This window comes from Propithecus coquereli, unplaced genomic scaffold (assembly GCF_000956105.1).
Source record: "Propithecus coquereli isolate 6110/MARCELLA unplaced genomic scaffold, Pcoq_1.0 Scaffold69, whole genome shotgun sequence".
Taxonomy (NCBI): domain Eukaryota; kingdom Metazoa; phylum Chordata; class Mammalia; order Primates; family Indriidae; genus Propithecus; species Propithecus coquereli.
The window spans coordinates 5,882,596-5,898,196 of NW_012152951.1; the positions used below are offsets into that span (position 1 = coordinate 5,882,596).

Below are 15,601 nucleotides of genomic sequence, written 5' to 3' on the forward strand. Positions count from 1 at the left end.
TGGAATTCTTGGTAGGAAGAATTAATTGATTCTGTTTGGTTGTCTTTGCTATTTAATCATTTAATATCATTGCCATCTTAGTCATCAGTCATCCAAGTGGTGGCAAAATAGGGAGACATGAGTGAATTTCATTTTAAAAATTCAAATAGTTGCTTGATTTCAGTGCATTGTAGTGCATTTTCCCAGCAATAGGAACATTTTACAACAATTGAGATAAAAATGCCATAAGTTCCATAGCAATTAAAGGTGTACTCATAGGTAAGAAAATAACAAAACTTTTAACTTAAAAACAGATCTTTTTTAGCACTACAGGTTTATTTAATTCATAAAAAGTATCTAGCTTTGCTTCCTTTAAATAATAAACATCCCTATGTGGTTAGTCTTTAGATGCCAATCATTCACTTCTGATTAGGTTTAGAAAACTTGAAATGGTGCAGGAAACCTTTAAAGCATGATGAATTACAGCCAAACTAAAATCAAGTAGAAAGTAAGCCAGAGCATCTGAAAGCATCTCTTTAATTATTATGTAATAACTAATATTCAATGTCTAAATCTAACTTAAAGGCAGCTTTTAAAGAAATTTAAAGTGGGTTACCTTAGTTACATTATTGAATCAAGTTAACAAATGGGTATCTCTTGAAAAGGGACACTCTAGGGACTTAAAAAAGCTGTAAAATTTCTTTTTCTTGTTTTTATTAATACAGATAATTATGGCCTTTACTTAACATGCATAAGTCAATTAAACAACTTAGTATTCACTAAATTAAAAAGAATTATATCAGAAATAGGAAACCCAAAGGAAAAAAAATAATATAACTAACGTTAGTCAAGCTGTTTAACCAGGCTTGTATTTGAAGTCTCTTGGGCTTGATGCAGGGATCACTGTTTTCCCTCGGGGTAAACTTTCCGTTGAAAGTAAACTTTCCTTAACATTTTTAACACAAGGTGTTGCAGTCAGAGAGGCACTTGAAGATCTGCTATTCTGTTTCTCTGCGAGCAGTCTAGTTCTGGCCTCTAGGAGAGGATCATGAGCTCTGTGAAGATTGCAAAAGACAAACGGTTAGTATTTCATTTTTTTCCCCTAAATGATTCCTAAATGACTTGCATTTTAAAATTCAAAAGTTGCCGTAAGAGTAAATACAATTTCCTATCAAACAATGTTTTAACACTGCAAATGTGTCAGAGCATGCCTACTGTGTGCAATTATAGTTTTAAAATCATTCTAAAGAAGGACATATATTCCTAGGGGGATTTCTAACAAGTCATCCAAACAAAGTATGGAGAGGAGGTAAAGGCCCGTCAGTGATGTATAGCTTATCAGGTAACACTTTCTGCTTTATAAGGTTCTTGAGGATGACGTTAGAAATACTTGTGTTTTAACAGGTAACTATGTGAGATGATGGATATATTAATCTGCTTGATTGTAATAACCATTTCCTTATGTGTACATGTGTCAAAACATCATGTATACTCCTAAAATACATACAATAAAAATGTAAAATTAAAAAAATGCTAGAAATACTTTGATTTAGTAAACCAGTTCGGAGATTTAGAAAACCATCCCTCAAAGATCTTTTCAAGCCCTTGCTTTCACCACCCTTGTACGTTTTGCCCATTATCTGGGAAAAATTAAGTTTTTGGCACTGGGGAATAATTCAGAGCAACAACTTCTAGGGGAGAAGGAGATAGCTGAGTTGGTGATCAAAAAGAACTAAAGCAGCTCTAAAAAATTAGCTGCTAACATTGTTGCCAAGGCACCAGAGGTGGGGCTTGTCCTTTCTGTCTTCCACACACACCTGACCCTCAGGCTGAACAAGGTACTATTTTTAACCACTTTGTGAATTATCCATCCCTTCATCCTTATGTTAATCATTCTCTATTTCACAAATATGCTTTTATGTAGTGGGGAAAAACTATACAGAATAGTTGGTCTCAAGGTGTCCTCTAGTGACAACACCAAAGATCACAATCAAGGAAAGTTAATTTTTTGAGTGCCAGAATTTGCTGAGAGAGAGTAGCAGTAGTACTTGACTATTTCGGTTTAAGTTGTAATCTTCCGAAAATTGTTAAACTCATTAATATTTATAACTTAGGGTAATTCTGACAAGCAATTTAAAACAATATCACTGTATAAATTACAAACCTTCAAAAATATGTAGGAGCAAGACAACATGAGAATATTCAGGGGAAAAAAAGCCATACAAAACTGAAAAAAGTGAGCGAGACATAGACTGTCCCTTAACCAAACTTCCAAAGGTAAGTTCATACACTAACATCATTTTGAAAATTATATTATCTAGTGAGTTTTCATTTCCAACTAATCTCATAAGCCTGCTTCACTAAAAATTATGCTTTTGAGGTAAATTAATGAGCTTAATTTATTTTCTATGATCCTATGTTTTGACTTACATGCTTAGTTCATTAGACAATAATTTTCTAGCTTTTAAAACTTTTAGATAGAGTTGCTTATGTTTTCCAAATATTGGTTTATCAACATCTTCTTGAGAAGTTTCTGTTGTGGAGAGCTCAGATTCAGAATACGAACTATTGAGTTCTGTCAGAGTTTCTGTAGTACCAGCGTGCTCTAAGACTTCTTGACATGATGTTAGTATCTAGAACAAATTAAAAGGATACATTTTTAAAAATAATTATAATCTTAATAGTTATTGTATATTTGTTTCCTTTAGTTTTGAGTCAGTGATTCAGACAGCAGTTTTAAATGAGTGAAAAAATAAGTTTAAAATATTTATCAATATCAACTAAATTATTAATTTAATTCAGAATTAAATTCCAATTGTAAAAGAAATTGAATCATTTTTATGTTAGTACTCATGTGATCAGATAATTCAAAGAGCAGAATCAATTTAAAATTTAAAAATTAAACTATGTAGCTTAAGAACAATTCAACAGTGTGGTCTAATTTCTAAATCACAATTTTTTTCTTTGCCTAATAGTCTTGCTTTATGCTACATGGTCCTAATAAACAAATGATTCTCTAGTGATAATCATTAATCTGAAAAACCAATTTAGTTTTAATGATGATGGAAACTGAAATATTTAAAAGGAGAATGAGATGCCACCTTTCCTTTGGCAAGCTACAAGATACATTTTAAGACTTCTCTATAATAAAAACATAACTTTTACCTGATTCTTTTGTCTTTTTTATTACCCTTTTTCTCCATTCCACTGGACCCTAATATTCTATTTTTTTTTTTTTTTTTTGAGGAGGGGTCATACTCTGTCACCTAGGCTGGAGTGCAGTGGCACCATCACAGCTCACCGTAGCCTTGAATTCCTGGGCTCAAGTGATCTTCCTGCCTCAGCCTCAAAAGAGCTGGGACTATAGGTATGTGCCAGAATGCCGGGCTATATTTTTAAATTTTTTTGCAGACACAGGGTCTCCTATGTTGCCAGTCTTGAACTTGTGGCCTCAAGTGATCCTCCTGCCTCAGCCTTCAAAAGGGCTAGGATTATGTGAACTCTAATATTCTTTAGTACATGTCTCATCCAGAGATCTAGTTTGCCATCACTTATTGTCTTCTTTCAAACTAAAATCCGATTTTCAATCCAATACTTCCAATAAAAAAAAAACAAAAAACAAAAAACTCCGAGGGCCACGAAAGCCCTACTTTTTAGTCTTTAATCTGCTTTACTTTTTTTAGCACCAACTGCTAGTGTTGAGGCCCCCTTCCCCTCTGTTCCTCTGACCCCACTTCCTTTCTAAATGCAGCACCTCTGATGTTTAGTCCTGTCCCTTGCTATTCCTCTTTTTAAATTCTCTCAAAGCTCCTTAAATCTCAAGGATTAGATTCCCAAATCTATGTTTCCAGCCCTGAGTTCTTTACTGAGGGCTCCTCCTCCTAGTTCACTTCTCATAAACAACATTTTCAACCACACACTCAATGACCTTTCTTTGGCGTGGATTACTTGTGCAGACAGCTACAGCTACTTTTCTACGTTTCATGTTGATTCCTATTGGTGTTACTTTGAGTGTAGTGTTATTTTCTGATCTTGGGGGGCACCGTCAGCCCTAGGATGTTACCCAGGATATTTTGTCTTTTTTTTCTTTTATAATGCAAAACTTTTCGACAAGGGTCAGATTATTAATTGTTTGCCTTTGTTTTCTTGTGAACAACTTCCTTTTAAATAGAGTCAGCCTTATGGAAGTCTTGTTGTAAAGTCTCTTTCAGATGCATGCGCAACTGTATCATTTGGAGCCTTGTGTCAGCTAGAGCTCTCTTGCCTTCCCAATCCAGATTTTTCACCTCAATATTGTGTACATCAAATATCTTAGCCAGGGCAATTTCTGCCTTTGGAATTCATGAGGTGAGAGCTTTCTGGAGAAGTTAAGGGCTATTGATTCAGTTGGTTGAAAGTTGTTTCTTACGAAATTTTTGATTCACAGGATATACTTAAAAGTGGTAAATAATTCTATGCTATATTCCTAACTCGTTTCTATGGAAATCTACAGAAAGTCCCTCATTATTTTTGACTAAGCTTAATAGGTTTTGAATATTTTAAAAAATTTTTCTATTTTTGATATCTTACTATATTCCTGTATGATACACGTGTAAGGGGGTCGCTCCTGGCACTCTCCTTCACAAGATGCTCCTTATTAATATGTTGTCATGTCACTTGTATGAAAAGTATGCTAATAAAATGGGACTAATTTATATGAAGCCTAGAAAAAAATAATTTTTCAACATTTCCTTGGCCATGAGAAATGCCAGTCAAAAAGAAAAAATATTAAAATATCTTCAACTTACAATGGGTTTATGAGTATATAACCCCATTTTAAGTCAAGAAGCATCTATATGACAGGTTAAAAATCCATAATCTGAAAATCTGAAATTCAAAATGCTCCAAAATCTGAAACTTCTTGAGTGTGGACATGACACCACAACTGGAAGAGTTCACATATGACCTCATGTAACAAGTGAAAAAACACTCAACACTTTCACTGCAGCGAAAACACACTCAAAAATAAAAAAATAATAAATATTATATATGATTACCTCCAGGCTATGTGCATGAAGTGTATATGAAACAAATGAATTTTGTATTTAGAGGTGTGTCCTGTTTCATTATGTATATACAAATATTCCAGAATCTTAAATACTTGTGGCCCAAGCATTTTGGTGGGGGTTACTCATTCTGTACTTCTACAAAAATAAAATTCCTTCTCAGTATGTTACAAAGTAAGAGATTGACTTACCAATCTTATACTTAACAGGTTTTTCTCATGCTGCTCAAGTTGGTTGACTTGCTCTCTGATTATGACTTTTAACTTTGAATTTTCTATTTTGAGCCTAAAAGGAATATTTTAAAATAATTAATCTCACAGATACATTTTTTAAATACCATATAATTTGTGAACAAATATCTGAATGTATAATTACACAAATTCTTAACAATTTGAAAAGTAGATAACTTCACAACTTTATCATTTTCCTAGCTGAGTTTTGTGGATAATGTGAAAAATTTAGAAATAATGTACAAAAAGTATGCATTTCAAAATAGCTTAAAGTTGAACTTTTTCCTTGGCTTCACGTAGATATATTTATTATCATAACTGATCAAATTCTTATACTACCCTGCTTATTTGCTTTATAATACTCAAGTTATTTTTTGTACTGTTTTAAATCATACTTTTTCATGTCACCTTGCATCTTCTCAGCATGTCTTGTAGCCCATTTTATTTCATTGTGGACTTCTTTCAACTAAAACAAAGAACAGAGAAAAACATTTACATTTGGAAATGGCCCAAATTACCATCTATGGATGAATGGATAAACAAAATGTAGTACATATAAAAATAGAATTTCTAGACTATCACACTTTTTTATTTAAAAATAATGATAGTCTAGTACAAATCTTCCTATCACCTGTTTTTGTAGCTAAATTTTATTGGAACACAGCTATACTCCTTCATTTTACATATTGTTTGTGGCTACTTTTGTGCTGTAATGGCAGAACTGAGTTGTTGCAACTGGGATCTTATGGCTCACAAAGCCTAAAATATACTATCTGGCCCTTTACAGAAAAGAGTAGCTAGCCCTCCTCTTCAATGAAAATGCAACATTATTCTTGTATTTAAATTATATTTTATCAGATAAATACTTAAATCTAAAAAAAACCTGGTTAAATAGGAAAGATAGCAAATTACTTATGGAGACCATTCATACTTTTTTTTAAATTTATTTTTATTTCAGGATATTATGAGGGTACAAACATTTTGGTTACATTTTATGACTTCGCCTCACCCAAGCATTAGAGAAATACAAATCATACTTTTGAATTCCAAGCATCACTACATCAACTATCATTTTATTTCATTTTTTGTCTATGCATTTAGTTTTATTGTATCAAATCAACATGTCTACTTTTAACATATAAAACTGACCATCATATTTATTTTTCAAGGAAAGAAAAAAAAATTTAAAGATAAACAGGAAGAGCAGTACAATAGAAAATGTCAACCCCAGGTAAGATTCTATGGTTCTGCTAATTTTCCCACCAGTGTCAGGGCTCAAGTCATCCCTAGGAGAGAATTTATTTTAAACGTGTCATCTTTACCTGTAAGGATGACTGCTAAACATCACAATTAAACATGATAAAGGAGAGGCTATCTTGTTAAAATTCCCATTTAACCCACCCAACCATGTCAAATCCATGCTTTGCTGACCATATACACACCTATTTTTTAAAGTTTTTCTCTTTTCTTTTTAAGCCAAGAGAAAGTAGACAGATTACAATACTAATTGTCCATATTCACATAGAGACATAATGTACCTTCTGAGTCCAATATGAAGGGAAAAGAAGAAAAAAAGCTAGAGTTTTTCTGCACTACTACACAGGAGCCCAGCACCCTCCAGCTTCCGGCAGTGCAAGGGGAGCACATTTTTCTTTCTTCCCCGCAGGGCACAGTGGTGGTGATTTCATCCCGTTTTTGTTGACACAAGGGATAAAAATGAATTTGGAACAGAAAGGGGTAGAGATTCTTTTCCCATTGTGTTCTGCTCCAGGCATTTTCTCCCAAAATAAGTTGAGAACCAAGAACAGACCTCCAGAACAGGTGACTGAGCACAAGAGGGACAAAAAAAAAAAAAAAGACTGCAACTTGCTCCCAGGACTGGAGAAAAATTTTAAAAAGGGACGTTGGAATCCACCAGTGTCCTGTTAGCCATCTTCTTCATCCTCCTCTCCTTCCTCCCCTAATCCTCATCTTCACCTTCATCCTGTTCTTCATCAATATCTTTCATGCCTTCTTCATCATCATCATCATCATCTTCTTCTTCTTCTTCTTCTTCTTCTTCTCATTCCCCTTCTTCATCATGTGTATTGGGAGCCAAGTGGTCCTGAAATGGATCTGGCTAAATATCCTCTTTGCTGACCTCTTCTAAGTCATCGCCATCTGCACCAGAACAGTCAGTAAACAGGCACAGCAGCTCTCTGCTTCCTCACGCTGCCTCCTCATGCTGGCCTTGTTCTGTGTTTGACTTAAATGTTTCCTCAAATGATTTCTGATTTCTGTTTGATTTCTGTGGAGTTTGAAGATGGATCACCATTCCCACTCAGAAGAAATTCTTTGGTGAAATCTTTCTTTTTGAAGTAAGAATTTTCAGCAAAATAAAAATGTATTCTATAACCTGGTTTCGTATCTTCAAATGCTGTCACAAGTCTGGTTAAATATAATGCAGGGCCTCTTCTACCTCCCCAAGCAGTGTACACACTTGTGGATGGTTAACAAATGCTGTTACCCCCAAATTTGGGATGTTGGCGATCAATTCTGACCTCTTTTGAAAAAATGGTTGTTGGTGGAGTTTGTTACATTTCTGTCATCCTTTCAAAACCTCCGCCCTGTCTTCTTCAGTCAGCCCATCCGTTTCATCTTGTACCTCATAAATATGAGCAATAGCTTCTTGCTGTTCTTTCTCTGTCGTGTCCTCGTCCAGGCGGTTGGCCTTGGGCTTCTTCTGACCGCCTTGGGCATGGGTGCGGTCATGGGGCTGTTGGGCCTTCAGGGAGAGGAGGGGAAGGTGGTGGCTTGTGGGTGGGGGGTGGCTGGGCACCCTCACTTGTCTCCATGCTCCACACTCCAACTTGCTACTGGGCTGTAGTGAGCCCTCGCCTCCTTCACACCAGCAACTATCATTTTACATGTTTACAGATGTGAATGACCCGGGCTATGCCAGTGAAGATAGAAATTAACATGATGCTTTAGGTGACAACAAGATGTTTCATGCGATAGTTTTAGAGGCAGCATCTACACAGAAGCTATAAGGCTTGGGTATGAATTCCAGCTTCACAAATTCCTAGTTGTGACCTTGAGAAATTAACTCTCTGCATCTCAGTTTCTTCATCTATAAAATGGAGAGAATAATAGTATCTACCTCACAGGGACATTGGGAAGACTAAATTGGAAAATGTACATAAAGGACTTAGAAGAGCAGGAGGCACATCATGAGTGATATGTAATAGTTATTATTAGCATTATTAGTTTTGTTGTATTTAATGTTCTAATAAAATTTGATATGTTAGGCAGGCGGCATGCCCATGGAAGTGGTCTCCTACAGTTGCTCTGAATCATTCTTCACGCTACCAAAAGTGGCAGCAAATGGGGAGCATGAGGTCCAGAATACACCCCCAGTACTTCAGAGAACCCTCAGGAATTCCACCAGCCAACAGTACATCTGTCCACTTATGAGAAGGTATATAATAGCATACTTCTTTCTGTAGTACTCAGTGGCCAATGATCAGGTACTGCAATACAGAGCATCTCCTGGAATGAGTAGTATGGGACTTACATGACCATCAGAGGCAGGCTAAGGTCATGGACCTGAAAACACTGGACTCTACTGCTAAATCAAGGTTCTTCAATCAATTCATTCCCAGCAATTGTTTATGTTGGGCTGTGTTAGCGAGCACTCTGATTAGCACATTGAGGTTATGTGGTATGGAAGATCAGAAAGGTTACAGCCAGAACTTTTCAGTTGGTAAAGTGCTATCAATCTATAAATCCCAGTTCTGGCTACATAATGAATAAAGGCAAATTTAGATTTTTTTTTTCAAAGTGAGAAGAACATGAGCATTTCATTGAACAATTCTCTTCTATTAGATTAAGTAGTTTCAATTTTATGTTTAATTTCTTAAAACATATTTAGAATAAAACTATTATGTCAATGTCTCAAAGAAGAAATTATCGATATGGTATAAAATATTTAATTTTATCCTAACAACTGTTAAGCTAAAACATTTTCAATTTATACAAAGACAAATGACATGCATATCAGTTATTACTCACCTTAAGCAAATTCATAATTAGACAAGATTATCTCTTATAAAAAAAGTAATGCAAAATTATGGGCTAACTTATTCTGCACAAATAGACAAGTGCTGAAGTATATGGTCAATGACAGTAAGACCAGTCAGAAAAATCTTCACAAAGAAGGGGAAAATATGTGCCAGGTCTAAATGAATAAAGCCAGATGACCAGAGACTGAAAAAGCAGCAAGGACAACATGAACAAGGCAGAGAGACGGTGAAATCCACCAACAAACTCTGAGGATAATACCCAGTGGCAGGAAAATAACAACGTATGTCCACACAATAACTAATGAATGAATGTTCACAGCAGTGTTATTCCTTATAGCTCCAAGTGGAAACAACCTAAAGGTCCATCAAGTGATGCATGGGTAACTGGTATAGCTATACAATAAAATATTATTTGACAATAAAAAGAAATGAAGTATTGATAAATGCTACAAGACAGATGAACCCGGAAAAAATTATGCTATCTGAAAGAAGCCAGGCCTAAAAGACTACACATTATATGACTACATATATGTTTAATGTCTACAACAGGCCAATCTATGGAGACTAAAAGTAGATAGTGGTTGCCTAGGATTGGGAGAGGTGGAAGGACATATTGGGGGTGGAGGTGGTGGCTAGGGACGTAGGGTTTCTTTTCAGGGTGATGATAATGTTATGAAATTGATTGTGGTGATGGTTGCACACCTTTGAATATCCTAAGAGACAGTTAAATGGGTGAACCACATGATATGTGAATGTGACCTCAATAAATTTGTTTGTAAAAATACAATGGCAGGATCTGGACAATTTTCTTAATTCTCTATTTTGGATGTACCTACTATATATGACCCGAGTATTTCTATGCTTTTACAATATAATTAAAATGAAAGGAAAATGAAGGAAACTAACATTGCAAATAGTTTGTAAGTTAACCTAAAACATTTGAATTTTGGAGAACAGTATAATAGCCTGTCTGTACAAGTTAACCTGAAATTCATGAAGTAAGTACACACAGATTCAGCATCCAGTCAGAAAAGTGAAGGAAAGAAGTAAGACTATGTTCTGGAACATTCCATTAGACATTATCCTCTGATTTAATCTGGCTTGCCTCACCATGGCAATATAGAAATCACTAAAAAATACTTTTTAACAGGAAACAAGTCTCTCAACTTCTGTGAAGAATGATGTATAATTGTCAATTTTCTTGAAGATAAATATTATAAGAAAATATATACATAATAAGAAAAATGGCAGAATGAAAGGCAGAGTTTAAGAAATAATTGCAGTATAAATAAAATAGTAACAAATTTAATTATAATGAAAATGCAAAAGAAAGCTGTACACTGAAAGTAGTATCCTAAAAGACTTTATATTATTGAACCAGCTCTAGATGAACTCTTAGCCTGTTAAATTTCATACATACTTGACTTGTGGTTTGATTTAGTATCTTTGAATACTGGGCTTCATCTTGACAACGTGGCATAATATCTAGAGAAGTTTTGGACCTAGACAGGTTTTGTACGGTATCAGCCAGCTCTTGCCGAAGTTGTCTCACAATTACCTGGTAAGATATTTTTGTTACTGATGTTATAAATCACCTTATTATTAAATTATGTTAATAATATTTAACTCTAACATATATACTTTGAAAAGTATCACCAGAAACATTGATTCACCTTCTTTCTCTCATGTGTACATATCCCTGTCTATCACTGAATTCAGTTAAGGACACCACAGAAGGTGTTATCTTCCTGCCAAATTGGTATTCTGTTACTCAGATTCAGTCCACTATTTATTCCTCCCCTGATGAATGGCAAAATGCTTAACAACCTCCCGAAGTTTCCAAAAGAAATAGCTATGTGGGTGGGACTGGTGGTAGTAAGTTCTACATTGTGAAAGGTTTTCCCTCTTCAAATCAACCTCAGAATTTCTCACATTTTCAATCCCCTGCTCAAATCCTTCCAACAGATTCCTCTCTCAGAATAAAGGCAAAATTCTAATGGCCTTTGAGAACCTAGGTAGCCTGGCGCCTCCACCTCCCTCCCTGACCTCAGCTCCTGCAACTCTCTACCTTCCTCACTCCATTCCTACTATATGTGAACCCTGCTGCTCCTCACTACTCTGAAAATGGGGCTCCAATTCCAAACTAATAAATCACACCATAGCTACAACTACAATTATTCTTGTAATGGACAAATTTATATCCAAACGAGAGTCACTGAGCCTTGAAATGAAAATTATGAGCAAATTATTTATAAAAATATTCAAAGTAAATTATAAATATCGGTGGGATGAGTAAATAAAATATGGTTTTGCTAAAATTTACCACATTTGTCCCAAATTATGATTTAAAAAAAGTAGATGCCTTTAAATAATTGAGTGGTCATAACAAAACATAATTTGAGATGAAACTATTTTCAGATTTAAGAGAAATTGACATGAATGAAAGTAAATTTATATTAACTAAAATATATAAAAAGCTACTGAAGGAGAAGTATTATGATATACAGCAATACAGTTTAGTTCATCTCGGAAATCTGAAACTAACTATCTTAAGTCACTCATTTAACTGAATCTTAATTTCAAAATACTCATTTCAGGTATGACCATTTCTGTTTATTGCTTCATCATGGTCTTAAAAATGAGGCAACATAAAGACATTAAACTTCTTATTTCAGATTGTAAGAATCTATTTTTAATATTAGTCTATATTCAACAGTTTGTAACTTAAACTTTTAAGATTTCTTAAGTCACACAATGTCTTTACTCAAAAGTAAAAACATCTCTCAACTCTAACTTACCTAACAAGATATGTTCCTAAGCTGATATAGTAAATACATTTATAATCTATATATTTTTATTTTCAACTAGACTTAACATTTAGCCATAACCAAATATTATTTTGAATTTTCTTTCAGGAAGTTTGAAAAATATTTATCTCTCTTAATACTTACTTCAGTTTCTGTTTTCACTTTCCACCATTCATACTGTCTTTCTTTTAAATTATTACATTCTTTAATTAACTCTTTATTTTTCTCTTCTAACAGAAGACTGTGCTTTTTACTCTCATCTTGACGTTTTATTATAATATCGTGAAATTGGTCTTGGATACCAATCATTGTCTTTTCTCTAATATCAGCTTCGTCTTCAGCAGCCTTCAGTTGTTGTTGAAGTAACATATTTTCATTTTGTAACTGGGATAATTTCTCCTTTATACGTTCCTGATTTGCAACGTATTTATTCATTTCAGCTTGTTCTTTTTCATACATTTGTTCGATTTCCTTCTTTTGACACTGGCTTCGGCTTAGGTCTCTTTGCACAGTTTGTAAAGCCGAAGTCTTTTCTATGAGTGCCTGTCTTGTGTGGTCAAGCTCAACTTTGAGGCTATCAAATTTACTGTCAGCTTTAGAAAGTTGTTGAAGAAGACACGTAACTTGAAGATTCAGATTTTCCTGTAAGCAACACCAGTCACCTACTGCACTGTGGAAATTAAGTTCTAGATCTTTTTTTATTGTCTCGCTTTTATCACGGTCACGAATAGCAGCAGTCAGTCTAGAACAATAAGATTCAATTTCTGTACTCAGTCTTTCTTTGTTTTGTTTTTCTTTCTCCAGTTTAGAATCCAGTATTTCATTCTCAGCTCTCAGAGTACTGAGCTCTCCACTATACTGGGATATGGTTTTTGTTAATAGTTTCTCCTTCTGTTTTAAAGCATTTTGAACGTCATCATACTTTTCTTGTAAAAGTTCAAGATCCTTAAGATATTTCTGCTTCTGCTTGTTTATTAGGTCAATTTCTAGTCTTAGCTTGGCTGTCTCATCTTGCCACATGTGATTTTCATGCAACACGTCTTTTTCTTTCTCATGACTATGAGAAATCTAAGTAAAACAAAGGAAACTTTTAGCTAGCACTCGATAAAATGATATATCATGTTTTCCTCTAAAATCAAAGACTAGCCTGAATATTTATACAATGAGAGGGTTGTGATCAGTGGATATCCAATTATGCAAAAAGTTGGATCAAAAACCTCAAATCTTATAGAGCTGTGGTCCCCAACCCTGAAGCCAGGGACTGGTTCAAGTCCATAGCCTATTAGGGACCAGGCTGCAGAGCTTTGCCGCTCTTCCCCCGACCCTCATCTGTGAAAAAATTGTCTTCCATAAAACTTAGGAACAGGGTGGGATGGCGCACAGCAGGAGGTGAGCAGCGGGCAAGCTTCATCTGTTTTTATAGCCGCTTCCCTCCCCTGCATCACTCGCATCCACCCCACTCCTGTCCGTAGAGTAACTGTCTTCCATAAAACTGTTCCCTGGTGCCAAAGAGATTGGAAACCGCTGTTATAGAGCAATTCCCAAAAGTTCAAACATTTATTTGAAGACAATGAATCCATGAAAGCGAAAAAGAAATTCCTAGAGAATTTTCAAGAATTTCAAATTTGGAAAAGACTTTCTTTGAATTATAACAAATTCAAAGGCATAAAAGATGAATACCTTTGACTACATTAAAAATTGAGTGCATACTCTGATATCTAACCTATACATCCACCCATGGTGTATAAAAACGCTCTGCATATATTTAGAAAGATAAAATTCCCCAAAGTTCTTTAAGTTTGTTTTTTATGAAAAAATTTTACAGATATTCTACTTTCCTAACATTTTTATAGTCAGTTATAAGAATTACATTTATTCGTATAAATGATAAATCTAGGCATTGTACTAATAAGCAATTTTACATACATCAATGAGCTCATTTAGTTATCGAAATTCTGAGAGGTTAAAAATATAAGCAAGCTGCAGGATCTTCCCCAGCTCTTCTGAGTTTACTTCTACTAGGGCTTGTCCCCCAATCACAATTACTTCTTTGGTAGAAATATATGAACACAAAAGAAGCCATATATTTCAAAACACTTATGGTAAATAAGAAAAAAATTTATAGACCTCTTCTCAGAGAATCATGAGATTATTTGTTATTATTTGCATTAACTTTTGTATCTTCTTCATAATGTTTGAAATAGTAATAAGAGTGAAATAGGGGAAAATACATTGAACTACTATGAATAAAATATTTATCAATAAATTATCATTAAGTATATATTATAGCATATTATTATTTTCAAAAAGGCAAAAGTAGTTCTTAGTTATAAGTAGATACAATATTGTGAAATAAAATTTCTTTACAAAATTTTGAATTAGTTTAGTTTCAAATCAACCTAGCCTATATTTTAAAGTGAAAATGCCTAAATTAACATTTATATTACGGATTATACTCAACTTACCCTTCATTTCTTCATTCAGAAAACATACTGAGTATCCATTAGATGCCAAGATTGTTAATAAATAATTTCAGTTCTAAATGTCATAGTTTATTTTTAAGATCAGATAGATAATGTTTTTGGTTTGTTTTAAACCTCAATGATATAGTATATTAAATCAAAGGAATATTATACGTAAGACTGATGAAAAAAAGGTAGAAATATGAAATTTTTACCAAAGATCAATTTACCTGATTTGAATAATTTCTTATAGTTTTCAATTCCATATCGTATGGAATCTGTGTAAGTTGATGCTTCATTTCTGCTTCTTTTTCCATTAACTTTTCCCTCATTTTTTCATGTAATATTTCAGCATTTCTTCTTTTCACTTCTTCTTGTTTTAAGGTAAATCTGCAGTTAAATATACTTATCTTAAAATTCATTTTGTTAGAAAACAGAAAGTTTATGGGTTGGTTTATTATCCTAATAAAATTTCTATGTTCCTGAATATTTTTTCCTTTCCAGTTCTCAGGTTTTCAATTTCTCGCTTCAATCTTTTCCAAAGCACAAAAATACTTGAAATTGTTAGAGATAAAAGAACATTCTGATAAAGGGTAAGTTTCTGTTACTAGTCACTTTGATAAATATTATGGAAAAGTATATTAGAAATTATTCACCAAAGTTACAAGCTGAAAATTACCATTTTTACATAGCCATAATTACTCCTCAATTAGGACAGACCATTTAGAATTAACCAATTACAAAGAAGTTACTGCTAATAAACAAATTGATAAATTGACTAGAAATAAATTTTCATCTTCATGAAACAGTACAGGTATCTCTAAAAATGACGTACAGTGGAAGGGAGCACCTTGCAATGTCTTTCACCGACAAATATCTACAGATTACTGTAATCGAAGATGAGGCTAAGAAATCTAATATCAGTTATCCTATACTTTCTATATTTCTTTCTTGGATAACAGATTCAAATTATCTTGTTGATTATTACGTATTTTATAAACAATTTAAAAATCCCTT

General features: G+C 33.9%; 1 protein-coding gene across 1 annotated transcript in view; it reads right to left on the reverse strand.

The window, feature by feature from the left end:
• Window positions 1-835: 835 nt before the first annotated feature.
• LOC105823664 (ankyrin repeat domain-containing protein 30A-like) overlaps window positions 836-15,601 on the reverse strand; it is a 69,555-nt gene continuing 54,789 nt past the window's right edge. Inside the window, exons 12-18 of the mRNA XM_012660910.1 lie at window positions 14,815-14,974; window positions 12,267-13,190; window positions 7,854-8,018; window positions 5,650-5,720; window positions 5,216-5,309; window positions 2,410-2,612; window positions 836-1,034 (exon numbers count right to left, since the gene is read on the reverse strand). Of these exons, the coding sequence (XP_012516364.1) occupies window positions 836-1,034; window positions 2,410-2,612; window positions 5,216-5,309; window positions 5,650-5,720; window positions 7,854-8,018; window positions 12,267-13,190; window positions 14,815-14,974 (1,816 nt within the window). The remainder of the gene's footprint in view (window positions 1,035-2,409; window positions 2,613-5,215; window positions 5,310-5,649; window positions 5,721-7,853; window positions 8,019-12,266; window positions 13,191-14,814; window positions 14,975-15,601) is intronic.